The following is a 15,580-nucleotide window of genomic DNA, read 5'->3' as shown; positions in this document are numbered from 1 at the left end:
AGGGCCTTCAGGGAGGCTGAAGGGAATGGAGGGGCCACTGCCTAAAGCAGAGCCTCGAGCCAGACATAAGCCCAGTGGAGGGGCAGCCAGGCCCACACCCGTGACCCAGGGCCCGGGCTCACCTGTACTGGAACCGCCTAGGGTCCCGCCGCCGGTCCCTGCTGTTGTGGAAGTGTGGGCATGCGTAGCCCTGGCGGCACAGGCGTGGCGGCTTGGGGCACTGCTCTGTCTTGTAGCTGCCCAGCACAAAGTTGGTGTCTGCAAGACAGGGGTCCACACGGGGACATGCGCACGCCCGCTCACGGCGGCCATGCTGCCCCAAGCGTCTCTGGGCAGGTGACGAGAAACGCCATGCAGCCTGTCCCATGGTGGAGGCAAAGGGGTGAAGCACAGACACGCGTGCCACGTGGGTGAGCCCTGAGCGGGCCGGATGCGTGGTCAGCGAGAGCGGCAGACACAGAAGGCACGGCCTGACCCTACTTAAAGGAAGCGTCCAGGACAGGCAAACCCGCGGCAGAGTGTGCCCGGGGCTTCTTCGGGGAGACTGGACAGAGTTTTAGAACCGGATGAAAGTGAAGGACGCACACCACTGAACACACTAGAAACCTCCGAAATACACTTTTAAAAGGCTTGGTTTGACCGGCAGGTGACGCTGTGACAGCCGTCCCCTGGCACCAGGGCCACCGCCTGTGGGGAGGCAGTAGCCACGTGAGAAGCCCCCGAGCGTTCCATAAGGTGGGCCCCAGACCTGCCCTGAGAAATAAAGTCTATTTTCTAAATGGTTCATTTCACGTTATCTTAAAGCAAAAAATAAAAACCTACCAAGGGTCATTTATAAGCCGTATCCAATAAAAGGAGATTCTTGAAAATAATACGCATTCCTGAGCAATGCAGGAGACCTGGGTTCAATCCCTGGGTTAGGAAGATCCCCTGGAGAAGGGAATGGCTGCCCACTCCAATATTCTGGCCTGGAGAATTCCACGGACAGTCCATGGGGTCGCAAAGACTCAGACACGACTGAGTGACTTTGACTTTCTTTGGGCTGGTTAATAATTGACCTTCCCTTTATATTTTTACAAACGCCATTGTTTTTAACCAAACTTGCCCAGCGGGGCTGACCGTTGAGGTGTTGCGGGAAAGGCCGGGGCAGTGCTGTGCCGCGACGCCCAGGACACGCTTCCACGCCCAAGTTTAATGGCCCCACCTCCACCAGGCCAAACTCAGTTCCAAATAACTGACTAAATGACAAGAAACATGAACCGCACAGCAGGGCATGGTGAGGACAAAAGGAGTTTGAGCAGAAAAGATGATTTTGAGAAAATAAAAATTGTATGCTGTTTGTTCACAAGCACTGACTGAAGGTCTCCAACAGACAGAGGTCCTGCACTGCATGGCATGACCCACGAGGAAGTAGGCGGCGTGGCAGCATCTTCGAGTCCCAGGGGCTGGGGACACCCATCGGAGGGTGATGGATGAACAGGCCCCCCAGACCTCTTCAGCAATAAGAAGACACTAGCAAGCCCTGAAGAGACCGGGGGACCCCTGCACACACAGCACCAAGTGCAACGGCTGTGCACTGTGGTCCCCACTGTAGGACAGGACCGTGGGGTGAAAGGTCAGCGGCCGGCAGGGAGGGGGAGGGACCAGCCGCAGAGCAGAGAGGGTCTGAGGGCAGTGACATCCTAACGGGAGGATCCAAGTCTTTACACATCTGCCCAAACCCGGAGGACAACACAAGGCGGGTGAGAAATTGGGTATCAATACGATCGTGTATCAATCCTGGTTGTCAACTGGGTATCAATACAATCGTGTATCAATGCTGGTTGTCAACTGTAACAAACGTTACCACATCAATACTAGGTGTTCCTGAAGCACCAACAAAGAACTTCCCTAAGAAAGAAAATCTGCTCCTTAAAAACTCAATCCACAGGGCTGAGAATCACTGGGCCTGGCCGGGCCCACTTTACTTCTTCAAGCTCAGCCTGCCCGACGGTGACGAGGGCACTCACACCCCGACCCGGGCCGCCAGCCGGAGCGCACGGGCGGAGCTGGGGTCTCGGACCAGGGGGGCTGAGGGGCTGCAACACAAAACGGCTGCTCTGCTGAATGACAAGCTCTGAGGTGCCGGCAAGTGGGAGCTGCGGGCGGCCGTTCCTCTGTGGCAGCCTTTCCCCGGGCACGGCTGGACAAGCACACGGACGGTGGCCCGCAAGGCCCGTCCCGAGAAGGCCTGGGCGGCCACCGTTATAAACGCATGCCTGGGCCCCGGGCAGCTCAGGGTTCAGCAAGCAGGGGAAAGACCCTTGCAGGGAACTCAGCATTGAAGTGAGGCAGCCTGAAGTGTTGTGTGCGAAGCTTCTGAGGAGACATGCTGGCATAACTTAGGGGTGGTGGGGGCGGTGGGGCCTGTCTCTTAAAACCACACCGCCCGAGAGAAGCATCAAACAGGCGGCCCCATGGCGGCAGAGCCGGGCCAGGGCTGTGAAGCAGGCCCACTAACAGCAGGGGTTTCTGTCCGAGGTGATGGAATGTTCTAGAACCAAGGTGACGGCTGCACACACTGCAGACATGCCAAATGCCACAAGCTGTGATGCTGAGATGGTTAAAATGGAAGATTTATGTTGTGCTGCTACGTCACTTCAGTCGTGTACGACTCTGTGTGACCCCAGAGACGGCAGCCCACCAGGCTCCGCCGCCCCCGGGATTCTCCAGGCAAGAACACCCGAGTGGGTCGCCACCTCCCTCTCCAATGCATGAAAGTGAAGAGTGAAAGTTAAGTCACCCAGTCGTGTCCAACTCTTCACAACCCCATGGACTGCAGCCCACCAGGCTCCTCCGTCCATGGGATTTTCCAGGCAAGAGTGCTGGAGTGGGGTGTTTATGTTGTGAGTGTTTCACAATTAAAACCGCTCGCTGCCCTGTGAGGCTGCCGGGGAGCAGGCAGGCTCCGGGACAGGACGCTCTGCAGGAGCAGGGGCCGCCATGCAGTCCCGTCCCCAAGCAGCCCGGGGACCAGACCCATGAGCAGGGGCGCTGACGGGGGCCAGCGTGCACGGAGCCTCGGTCTCGAGGTCCACTATGTGGGCACTCTGCAGACGGCAGTGGCCGCAGGGTTACCTTGCCACCGGGGGTCCTCGCCCAGGATCTTCTCCATCAGGGCCTGGCTGGCCAGGACCCCGGGCTGCAGGTCAGGGATGCCATCCCCGGCGCCGAGCTGGCCGTTCTGCAGGGCTTCTTGCGCCTGCAGCTCCCTGAAACCAAACAACGCGTGGTCACGGCACTGCGCCCCGTCCGAAGCTTCGGATGGTGAGACGGCCACAGGGCTCTGTCACTTTATGGAGCCACCTAGGCACGTCCATCCCGGGAAGGCCGCCTCGACTCAAACCCCAACAGGCCTGAGAGCTGAGCACCCAAGACGCCCGAGCTCCCCATGCCCAGGTCAGCAGGACAGCAGCGGGTCACTTTCTCCTTAGGAATAAAATCCAGGCCCCGGAAGAGCCCCTGGAGGCAAGCGAAGCCTGAGGCCGGGGGAGCAGAGCGGCTCCTGGCAGGACGGCCACTCACCGGACGTCGCACACGGGCGGCCGCAGGTCCAGCGGGCCGTGGGCGAAGGCGCAGTGCAGCCCGTTCTTCACGCAGTGGCCCCGCGCGTCCGTCTCATGGATGCAGGTGCCCGTCTTGTAGTAGCGCAGGTGGTACTTGCGCTCCGTGTCCCCGGTCGTCCGGTGCAGGTACGGACACCTGGGGGCACAGGACAGTGCGTGTCGGGGCCCACCTGCTCCCCGGCCCCGGTCGTCCGGTGCAGGTACGGACACCTGGGGGCACAGGACAGTGCGTGTCGGGGCCCACCTGCTCCCCGGCCGGCTGGCTCGCGTCAGCTTTTCCCAGATGCCTGCTCTGGTCGGAGGGTGAACAGCACCAGAGCCCCATCCCTGCCCCAGACCCCTCACACGGCCCTCAGACCCCACGAAGCCCTCGACGACACGTGGGAAGAAAGCACAACACCCAAGCTCCTGGAAAATCACCCTTCGTAATTTTTTTGAATCAAGTGGAAAACAAAGTTCCCATCAGACAAGCGGCTGGCAGCCTCTCCCTCCTCCCATCCAGGTGCTTCCGGGGACCCCTCGGCGGAGGCGGCGCTGGAGGACGCTGTGGGGGACAGGCCGAGGAAAAGCGACTGGGGGAGGACGGGGCAGTGTCCCTGGGGCCACACAAAGGCCCAGAGCCTCACATGCCCAGGGAGAGCCACGGGCAGCTCCAGGAGCACCAAGGGTCAGGGTCAAGGCCAAGGTCAAGGGTCCCACGCAGGGAGATGTCAGCAGTGAGATGGCATGGATGGTCCCAGCACAGACATGGCGGGAATGAGCCCACCTCTAGGTCGGTCCCTCCAGACAAAAGCCATGGACACAGAAGGATGGGACAGGAGCCCCTCTGAGCAGCCCCCGGACGGCCCGAGGCCGATGCAGGCCACAGCTGCAGGCCCCCAGGTCTAAGAACACAGCCTCGGCCCCTCCCCGAGACAGCAAGGCAGCACCGTGTGGGAGTTGGAAAAGGCCCACTCCTGCCTCACTGTGGGGGTGTGGGGGGCTGCCTCACTGTCAGGCAGGCCGTGGCCCAGGCGCTGGGAGCACCTGGGGTGTGGGGGCTCCCGGGCAGAGCACAGATGGATGGGCAGGACCGAGGGTAAAAGGAAAGCAACCGAGGGGCAAGCAATCCGCATCCCCATCTCAGAAGATGAAGAAACAGAGGCTCCAGGTTAGGGCAGCTCACCGCAGACCTGACCACACCTCGGGCGTGCAGGCCCGTGAGCAGGAGGCAAGAGGCAGAGAAGACCCCGTGCCCAGCAAGTCCCGGGGGCCCTGCAGCCACCAGGCAGAAGGTAAATGCTGCGGGCCCCGAAGGGACGCCTCCAGACGTACCCCCGAAGGAGCCAGGGTCTCGAGGAGAAACTTGTGCCCCCACGACTAGAGACACAAGAGCTTAAAGCTGGAGACAAACCAAGTGTCCACCAACTGATGGACAGATGAGCGAGGCGTGGTCCATCCGGACAGCAGAGTGAGTGTGGACGCGGCTGCAACGTTCCGGGAACGTTGGTTCTTGCAACGTTACGGGAACCAAGCCAGACACCAGGGGACACACACTGTGGGGGTCGTTTCACACGAGGGCCCTAAAGCAGTCACTTTCACAGCAACAGGAAGGAGAGAGTGGGGCCCGGGGAGGGGCAGGGGGAACGGGTGTGTAAGAGGGCGGAGCTTCTGTCTGGGAGAAAGAATCTGGAAACAGATGGTTGCACAACATTTTGAATGTAATTAACGATGCTGAATTGCACATTTAAAAATATTTAAAATGGCAAACTTTAGGGATGTTATCACAACTTAAAGTCCACTGGAGACAGAAGCAAGAGCTGCTCTCCACATCTGTAGTGAAATACCACTTACAGGGACACGTGTCACAGATCACACCTGGCTGGCTTGCGGCATTTCACCTGAGTGGCAGCATCCAGATAAGAGAATGGAACACAGCCAGCCCAAGGGCCCCCGCACATGGACACGGGGGTCGGGGGAAGGGATGGACCGCACCCTCTTGTCTGCGGGCAGGAACTGAAAGTGAGGCAATTCCTCCAATTACCTCCGCACAACACTTCCGGGCAATCCCAGCGGCCGGAGCCGTCCTCGTGAGATAAAGGAAAAGAGGAAAGTGGAGAAAGCGGGTTACAGGTCAAGTTGGTCCCCACTTTACAAAAAAGAGAAGAAAAAACTTGACTATTATTGTCTCGCACACAGATATGGGAAAGGAAACACTCCGCATGCTGACTGTGCTCCACATGCCGAATACGAGCTGTTTCCTCCATGTTCCCAGCGACAAGCTCCAAGGAACAGTTCTCAGGGAGCGTGAGTGGAATGGTCAGACGTCTCCTTAGCAGTTTTACTGTGTTAGCTGCCGGTGCAGCCTGCTTTAAAATCCCTCCCTCAGAGCTGCATCTCACATCTCAAGCTCCTCCTGGCACTCCTGCGCATCTCTGCACGACTCAGTCCCTGGGATCCCAGAGAGGAGAGCTGTCGGGGAGCAGCCTCTGCCACACCAGGGAGCCTGTTCTAGAACAAGGACCCCCTACTTTTTGCATTAATATACAGACTAATATCACTAACAAATAAAGAATGTAGAATCAGGGACCAGAAGGTCACAGGACGACAGCTAGAGAAACAAACCAGGAACTTAGCTCAGTGAAAATGCAAAGGGTCTGGAGCACTGAGAGGCACTCGCCTTGCTTCTGATGAGAGAAACTCACCTGGAGGCCCGTCTGTTCCGGACAGAACCTGGGGCGCAGGGCGACAGCCAAGTGACACTGTTGCCGGCCAGTGACAGGCACCCAGAGGACACGTGCCCTTACCCTCTGTCCCAGTAACCGTCACAGACAGACTAGCAAACAGAGACAGAAAGATGTGCTGTTTGTAACCGCCAAAGGTTGGAGACAACCGAGTTGTGGGATAAACACCAAGGGAGGTCCGCAGAGGCAGAGGAGCGAGCTGGTGGTTTGTATGAGCGGGTGGTCTGCGTGGAGGGCTTCGGGAGGGGTACCAGGAGGCACCGCGAGGTAAAAGCACCAAGAAAAGGAAGCGCTGCGCCCTACAGTTTACCTCGGAGGGTGGGGGAGGGGCAGGAATACAGACACACCATCTGCTTCCATCAGAAATCATGGAAGGAAGGGCTGTTTCGCGGGGACGTAGTTTCGGTTTGAAGATGGAGTTTTGGAGGTGGATGGTGGTGATGGCTGCACGGCACCGCGAATGAACTCAACACCATTACACTGTACACGTAAAAGAGCCAAGCTGACAAATTTAATGTTATGTTTCGCCTCAATAAAAGATAAAATGACTTAAACAGGAAAACAGCCATTCTGCAAAAACAGTTCCAATCTTCAGAAACACTCACTCATCTACTGTACGTTTAAAGGAAGATAATTCCAGAGTCTGGGGAGGGAGCCAGCACACCAGAGCCGAGGCAGCATCTGCAGGTCTGTCTATAAAACCAAGTCTGCAGAACAGCCCGAGCAGGACCACAGGACCTCGAGCACCACCAACGGGCTGACACAGGCTGTGGCAGAAACTGCGGGAACCTCCCGGACCCAGGGAGGGAATGTGGTGGTGCCACACCCCTCCCATTTCCTAGCGGTCCCTCAGGTCTGCTCTTAGCATCATTTTGTTTCTTTGCCAGTACCATCTCCACGGCAACCAGAACCTGGCCAAGGTCCCCCCTCTCCCTAGCACTGAGCACCGAACAGGCACTATTATTTCACTAGGGGCATGTCACCTCTGCCTGCAAGCATGAGCTGAGATTAAGATATTGAAGAACATTTAATGAAAAGAAAATGGCTTCACCTAAGAACATCTAAGGGGCCTCCCTGGCGGCTCAGATAGTAAAGAATCTGGCTATAATGCAGGAGACCTGGGTTCAACCGCTGGGCTGGGAAGATCCCCAGGAGAAGGAAATGGCAACCCACCCCAGTATTCTTGCCTGGAGAATCCCATGGACAGAGGAGCCTGGCAGACTACAGTCCATGGGGTCGTAAAGAGTTGGACACGACTGAACGACTAATAGACACTATGCTAAGTCACTTCAGTCGCGTCCGACTCTGTGAGACCCCATAGACGGCAGCCCACCAGGCTCCCCCATCCCTGGGATTCTCCAGGCAAGAACACTGGAGTGGGTTGCCATTTCCTTCTCCAATGCGTGAAAGTGAAAAGTGCAAGTGAAGTCGCTCAGTCGTGTCCGACTCTTAGTGACCCCATGGATTGCAGTCTAACAGGCTCCTCCTTCCATGGGATTTTCCAAGCAAGAGTACTGGAGTGGGGTGCCATTGCCTAAGAACATCTAAGACACAAAAGGCCCTCACCGAAGTGGGGAAGGGGCTGGGAGACCCCAGGGGTCAGCTCAATACGGCAGGCAGGTGCTTCCTCGAAGCAGGAGTTCAGTCATCCAACCTCCGGGCCACTGACAGCCTGGCAGCACGTGTAACATGACTCAGTCCCACAGCCCACCAAATTCAGGGCGGTGTCCATAGCTGACAAGCCCATCCAACCAGTGACCCACTCCATGTAATTAACACAGGGCTCCGTGGACGCCGTGGTGCAGCAGCACATGTCAGACACAGGTCTGCCGCGAAGCTCTGGAGCCGCTAGAGCCAGGAGGGAGGGGGAGAGAGGAACACAGCTCCAGCAGTTCCCTCCTGCAACTCACCCAAGCAATGGTGGACACACAGACCCAGTGCCACTCTGCGTTAACACCAGTTAGCAAGCCAGGCTGGAGCGCATCAGAACCATCTGGACAGTCTGGGCTGACACTGGTGGGAACTGTGGGTCTAAACTGAGGGCAAGTCCTCAGGTGACGGTGCGGCTGCGGGGCTGGGGCCGCACTGGGAGGACCACTGGGCTCAGAGGGACACTCAAGTACAACGTGATTCTCTCCTGGTCCTCAAGGAGCAGGAATAGAAAGTGAGTGGCAGCAGAAAAATGGGAAAAGGAAGACCTGTGGACCACACCAGCTGGGGGTAGGGGAGTAGGGGGATGAAGAAAAGGGGGGGTCTTGTGGGGAGAAGCTTGAGAGTCTCCTCTCCAACACTAGGGGTGGGGGGCTGCCAGCTAACCCCATGCTGACACACCTGTCCTCTGCACCCCCAGCTTCTGGCTTCCAAGGGCTTCCCTGGACTCTTGAGCCAGGCTAGTCACCCTTCATTAATCCCTAACGTGGACCATCAGCCCAGCAATGTCCACCGCCCTCCTCTGCACCTCCCAGCTGCCATCCTCTCCAGGGATCCTGTCCCTGTGGTGGCCATCTCCCCACTCACCCCCAAGGAGCACCAGAGCTCTCGCCTTCTCACAGCCCCCTTTTACTCACTGCAGGACAAACTGAAGTGCTAACATCACTCTCACTTTCTTCTAGCTCTTCTACCTACTGGTCTCTCATAGATCCAACTCAGTCACCTGATTGTAATGTCCTTAAGTTGGTCAGCTTGTAAGCCTGTGTCTTCCTCGAGACTGTTAAGTAGCCCCTGACTCCTAAATAGGGCTTCCCAGGTAGCTCAGTGGTAAAAAATCTGCCTGCAATGCAGGAGACACAGGTTTGATCCCTGGATGGGGAAGATTCTCTGAAGGAGGAAATGGCACACTACTCCAGTATTCTTGCCTGGAGAACCCTGTAGACAGAGGAGCCTGGCGGGCTACAGTCCACAGGGTCGTACAGAGTCAGACGTGACTGAGCATGCACAACTTCTAAATATTCTGCTCTCATGTTCCCAGCCTGCCCTTGGCTTTCACCTCACCCCCAAAAGCCCAAGCAGAGTTTACTCATAAGGTCGGTTTAACACCAAGAGTTTATAACCCTCCTGCAATGAACAGACTTTCACTAAGCCTTGGGTCCCAGGACACCCGACTCTTTAAACATGGCAAGAGCATCTCTCAGCAGAGAGGCCAGACTAAGGACCCGTATGGCACAACAGGCACACCAAGCCTTGGACATGTAGAAAAGTTTCTGTAGGTCAGCAAGCTCCCACGGTGCCCAGATTCACAGGTGGAAGGTCCCCAAATCACACATCATCGCTGAGGCAATGGGGCCATGTTACCAGATGCCCCCGGTGCAGTGGGGAGAGGACAGGGCCTGCCGGTGGAGCCACGGCAGGGAGCCCTGCAGGCAGGCAGGAAGGCCTCTAGAGGACCTGGAAACTTACAGCACAGGATGGGGGGGCAGGCCCACTTCTTACCAAACCCAAGAAAACATCTATTAGACGTGGGGCCTGGAAGGCCACCCACGGGCGGCCTGCCTTTGGCAGAAGGAGGGTTATCAGCAAAGAGGGAGGCAACTTTGTACCGGGCAGAGTTGGGGGCTGCTTGTATTGTTTGCCAATGAAAACATTTCCGGGAGGGGCCCCTCGGAGTCCTGGAAGGGCCTTCGCTTTGAACCGACCTCTGTAGACGCTCCTGACACCTTTTACCAGCACAGGAGGGATACAAGGTCTCCGGGGAGCGGAAGCAAGACCCGCGAGTAGGACCAGCTGGGGGCCCGGGCCGCTCTCGGACAGCTCTCAGCGGGCGGCTGATCTGGAGAGACCTCCAGCCACGCGGCGCTCCTGCCCGCGCCGCTTTCTTCGAAGAGCCAGCCTAGGGAATACCTGAGACGGATCCGCACGGGGAGTGAGGGAACACGCACCCGGGGCTGCGGGCCTGACCCCGCGGCCAGAGGCAGCGCCGGGCCGACTCGGAGTGAGCGTGGCCCCAGCCGCGGGGAGGCCAGTTCCCACGGGGACGGGGCGGGGCCACGTGACCCCGCGGCCAGACGCGGCCAGCCGGGGAAGGGGCGTGGCCGCCGGAACAAAGGGCGCCGCGGGGGGGCGGGCCCACAGGGTGTTCCCCTGGGGGCGGGGCGAAGCGGGGGCGGGGCCAGGGAGGAGGTGTGATAGAGAGGAGGGTGACTGCCGCTGGGGAAAGGGGGTGACTGTGGGGTGGGGGGTGTGCCCGTGGGGGAGAGGGGATGGGGGGCTACCCAGAGACAGCTGGAGTTCTCACTGGGGTGGTGGGGACAGGTGGTGAGGGCGCCCCAGGAGAAGGGGCGACAGCAAGAGGGGAGAATGACCACCTGCCTAGCACAGGAGCTGACATCAGGGATGCCAGCCTTCTTGGGGGTCCCCGCTCCTGCCTGTGGCTCAGCCCCACGGCTCCATCAGACTGGCAGAACCGCCTTGGACGCACAAGTCACCTGAGCTGACTGAAGGGTCTTTGCTCTCTGATACATATTCATGATTTACAGTAATAGGTTGGTCCTATAAAAGCCCAAAATAGACATTTCAAGAAGCAATGAACTGAAATAAAAGGAAGGAGGCTATTTCCCTGCTTTGAAGGGTAGAGTCTATTTACAGATCCCATGGCAACCCTGCATGAGCCAGAATATGTAATTCAACAGGACAGACTCCAGGAAAGTCCATCTCAGGCCGAATGAGTAGTGATTACTAACGAGAGACTCTCAGGGGAGACGTCTGGCCTGTCAGACACTTCCTGTGGGGCTAAAGCAAGTCATCTCACTTGCTCAATAAAAGTCACAAAGGAAATCTTTAGGAAGACACACATGTACTTTCACACTATGTGTACATATTCACAGGATACACCCCAAACAGTGTCAGACACCCATTTTAATCCCACTCTTCTCAGTGATGACTTGCATGCTATTCAGGCTGCAAGTGTTTCCACCCCCACCTCCCCCACCCCCCAGCCATGCTGCCCCACTTGTGAGATCTTAGTTCCTCCACCAGGGACTGAACCTAGGCCCTTGGCAGTGGAAGTGTGTACTCCTGACACTGGACCACCAGGGGATTCCCCATGTTAACATTTTTATAATAAACTGCAATACTATTTAATTAATGTTTAAACCCAGCTTAAAAGGACCATCACCAGGTAGGTGTTCACCGCAGTACTCTTCATCCCATAGGAACTGGACCCTACCCTGAAGCCCAGCAATGGGTCTGAATCAATACCAGGCCCTTCAGACTCTGGAACCCAAAACAGCCACTAAAATACGCTTTCTTTTCATCATCCATGAATACTGCCAATCAGTCTCCCATCCTGGACTCTGGAATGGGGTCACACACGCTAGGTGACTGGGTCTTTGCAGCAGGGTCTCATCAGTGGCCCCCTGAGGGCGACTCAAGGCTTACATTCAGGAGAGGTGACTGACATGGCCACGGGAAATGAGGAGTCAGGGGCTAAGCCTTAGCTAGGCAAAAACATCTCTCTTCCAAACACCGATTTGCAGCAAACAGCAGCTCAAGATGCAATTAAATAACGCACTTTTAAGACCTCACAGAATATAATACCATCTTAACCAAAATGAAGCCAGTTACATTATTTCCACAGGCTACAGGCTGCCTTAACAACCTTATTTGACTATCTGGTGTTCAACTAAAAACCTCTCAGGAAGTAGAGCTTTTAAGATGATCGCCAAAGATCAAAAGTTTACTCCCTGGACCTAAGCATTTTTTAAATGAAAAACAGGGGACTTCCCTAATGGTCCAGTGGTTAAGACTTCACCGTCAAACACAGGGGGTGTGGGTATGATCACACATGCCCCAGGGCCCAGGAACCAAAGCATAAAGCAGAAACAACACTGCAGTAGATTCAAGAAAGACTTTAAAGTATTTATCGATTAGCATTAGTCGCTCAGTCGTGTCTGATTCTGTGACACCATGGACTGTCAGAGCCTGCTAGGCTCCTCCGTCCATAGGATTTTCCAGGCAAGAGTACTGGAGTGGGTTGCCATTCCCTTCTCCAGGGGATCTTCCTGACCCAGGGATTGAACCTGGGTCTCCCACATTGCAGATTCTTTAATATCTGAGCCACCAGGGAATCCCCTGAGAAACCAAAAAGACCTCCCCCAAATCAGACTTGGATCTGACAGAAGCTGAACCCTAGACGTTTTTTCCAAGAGGCCCTGGGGCACAGCGCCGCCACCTCACCTCCAGGAGGGACTGGGGAGGCCCTTTCTCCTGACACAGCCCACAGGAAAAAAGCAAGACCTCCTGCTACAGATCTCTGCTGGTTTCATGAAAGTACAATCTAACTTGTACTTTCCTTGTTTTCATATTCTACATACTTCAAAATGAGGACATCTGTTCATAACACCATTAGGAAACTTGTAAAAAAAAAAAAAGCAACCAAAACAAAACATGGATTTCTTAAACTTTAAAAGTGCTATACAAGTGACAGTCTGCAAATAACCTTCCTGTCAATTCTTTAAAATTTAAACATATAAACAGCAAGCAAGAAGCCATTCTGGATACATGTGCACAATGTGAGCAAACCTTCTAACAAGCTCTCTGACCAGAAAGCAAGAGACGACTACAAAATGATCCTAAACTCAAAAGCTGTACCTCGTGAGGGTTGGCTCTAATGCAGGGAGTTCAGAGAACTGGGCCGTGATCAAAGCGGGAAGCGCAGCAAAGTCGGTTTGCCCCCTACAAGGGCTATCCCCCAGCCGCACGCGGTCCTTCCCGCACTGGCTGACAAATCTCCCCACCAAGACCAGCGGTCACGGGGAAAGTTCAAAGCGGAGACGGGGCCTTCCCGCGCGAGGGGCCGGGAAACCCGCGTCCGCACCCGCCGGGTGTGGGCCGCGCCGCCCGGCAGCCGCACGCACTCACTCGTCGCCGTCCGGGCACACGCCGCTGGCCTCGTCGTACTTGGAGCAGTACACGTCCGGGCTGTAGTTGAAAGTGCCGTCGCGCCTGCGGAGCGGTCTGCGCCGACGCTGATTTAGGAAATGCCAATGGAAACAGGTAAATGGCCTGTGCTGGGTGCACTTGTGCTGCACAAACAGGGAGCACTGCTCTGTCCTAAACTCCTTTAGATACCTAAAAAGACAAACAGCGTTGGGGTCGCTTCCGCTGCCGCCGCCGCCGCCGGCGGGCGGCCCGAGGACTCCTGGGCAGGGGTCGGACCCCGTGCGCCCGAAGGCCCCGACCCCAGGCGCAATTCCCCACTCTGCCGTCCCCCCGCCCCGCTCCCCCGGCCCAGGCGCATTTCTCGGACCCCAGAGACGATACCACATCCCCGACCCCAGGCGCAGTCCCCAGCTCCAATCCCAGGCACAGCCCCCCGCCCCAGGCGAAGCCCCCCATCCCCAACCTCAGGCGCAGCTACCCATCCCAGACCGCAGGTGTGATCCCCAATCTCATGGGCGACCTCTCACTCCAAGTTCAGACCCCTCCCCACCTCCCTTCCCTCTCCCCTTGCCCCGCCTCCCTCTCTGCTCATCCGTCTCCCTCCACTCCCCTCCACCGCCGCCCTGAAAGCCCACGCGCGTTCCTCGGATCCCAGGAAGGATTCGTCAATCCCAGACACGGTCCCCGACCCCAGGCACGACCCTGCAGAATCCAGACGCGGATTGGCCCAGGGCGCAGCTGGCCCATCTCGGAGCTCAGGCGTGACACCCACTCCGATTCCAGACGGTCCCAGGCGGCCGCTCCCCCAGAGCCCAGGAGAATCTCCTGGATCTCAGGCGCGTTCCCTCAGACCCCGCGCGCAGTCCCCTCATACGGAACATAGACATGACCTCCGGGACTGCAGGCGCGCCCCGGCCCCCGAGCCCCGGTACCAGCCCCGAGCCAAGGAGGCAGCCGGAGTCCAGATGGCCGCCCTTCCCTCGAGCCCAGGCGCGGTCCCCCATCCCCGACCACAGGCGCATTCTCGGCGGCCCCGACCCACGACCCCAGGCGCTGTTCTCCGGTCCCCAACCCAGGTGCGGGGACCCCCGACCCCGTCCCCCAGCCCCCAAGCCCAGGTGCCACTCCAGAACCTGGGCGCCGCCTCCTGAGCTCGGGCGGCGGCAGCCGAGTAGGATGGCGGTCCACCCTCCAGAGCCCAGGCACCGCGCGGAGGCTGGGGGGCCAGCTGGCTAGGGGCCGGCAGGTGAGAGGCGGGGGCCGAGGGAGCCGGGAGAGGGGCGGCGCGGGGCCCCAGGCCGCACCCGGCGGCAGCTCCCAGGCCCAGGGGCGCGGGGGCGCGGGCGCGCGGGCCCGAGGAGCGCGGGGCCGCCCCCTGCCCCGCCCCCGCTCCTGCCGCGGCCAGCCGGGGCACTGACCTGTAGTGGGTCGGCTTCTCCGTCTGCGGGGGGGACCCGCTCAGCGCCGCCGCCGCCGCTTTCGAAACCGACGGCATTTTCAGTCAAAACAATGCAGCGCGCATGCGCCGCGCGTGCCCGCCCCCGCCTCTCCGGATCTCCCCCCGCGTCGAGCCCACCCGCGCCCCCCGCCCGGCCGGCCACGCCCTCCCGCCACGCCACACCCGCGCGCCACGCCCCCATCCGGCGCCCGGCGCGGAGCTGTCGGCCCTGGGCGCCTCCGGTCACCCTGCGCCCAGAAGGGACGCGCAAGCACCCCGGACCCCGCCACGCCCCGAGCCCGCAGTCCCGGCCGGTCGCCCCCACCCACTCCCGCGGGGTCCCCGAAGTCCACGTTCACGGCCCATCCCGCACCCGCTCAGTCCGCGGCCCCGCTGCAGCCTTCACCCCAGCAGGGCTGCCCACGCGCTCCGCAAGCCGGACAGCGCCCTGCGCAACTCCAAGCTCCGAGACAGAGGACAGGTCCCGAGTAAAGACAGTGCGGCCCGGCTGTCACGCGCGCCTTCACTCATTCTGTGACCCCGGGGGGATGCTGAGACCGCGAAGAGTGGCTCCAGTTGCTTAGGGCTCGGTGTGGGAGACAAGGGAGCAGAAAGAGGCCTGACTGCTCACTGGTACCCGGGTTCTTTTAGGCGTACGAATAGGTCCTAAAATTAGAATGTGGTAGTGGTTGCTCCCTGCGAACGTACTAAAAATTTTCACTTGTTTACTTTAAATGGGTAAATATGAACTGCATATCAATAGAGCTGATTTTTTAGAATCCAAAGGCGCGAAGTCAAGAGGGAGACCAGACACACACCCTTCGCCAAAAGGGTGGGAGGGGAAGCACAGAGGGCGGGAACTCCGGGGCAGGCAGCATTCGCCCCCCACCCTCGCCCCCGGCCCCTCCTCAAGACTCACTCGGAGGTCCAACACAGTG

The 15,580-nt window shown here is 58.3% G+C and overlaps 1 protein-coding gene across 4 annotated transcripts in view; it reads right to left on the bottom strand.

Moving 5' to 3' along the window:
• UNKL (unk like zinc finger) overlaps positions 1-14,707 on the bottom strand; it is a 32,965-nt gene extending 18,258 nt beyond the window's left edge. Inside the window, exons 1-5 of one of the 4 annotated variants that reach the window (XM_086376482.1) lie at positions 14,623-14,707; positions 13,184-13,393; positions 3,565-3,815; positions 3,118-3,251; positions 123-258 (exon numbers count right to left, since the gene is read on the bottom strand). In XM_086376482.1, coding sequence (XP_086232608.1) covers positions 123-258; positions 3,118-3,154 — 173 coding nt within the window. In that variant the 5' untranslated portion in view covers positions 3,155-3,251; positions 3,565-3,815; positions 13,184-13,393; positions 14,623-14,707. The remainder of the gene's footprint in view (positions 1-122; positions 259-3,117; positions 3,252-3,564; positions 3,816-13,183; positions 13,394-14,622) is intronic. The other 3 variants (XM_086376480.1, XM_086376483.1, XM_086376481.1) reach the window with 3 other exon arrangements.
• Positions 14,708-15,580: the final 873 nt, after the last annotated feature.

Source organism: Bos grunniens, chromosome 25, assembly GCF_055505025.1.
Source record: "Bos grunniens cultivar Pamir isolate PY7600 chromosome 25, Bosgru_T2T1.0, whole genome shotgun sequence".
Taxonomy (NCBI): domain Eukaryota; kingdom Metazoa; phylum Chordata; class Mammalia; order Artiodactyla; family Bovidae; genus Bos; species Bos grunniens.
This window is presented reverse-complemented; position numbering and strand designations above follow the sequence as displayed.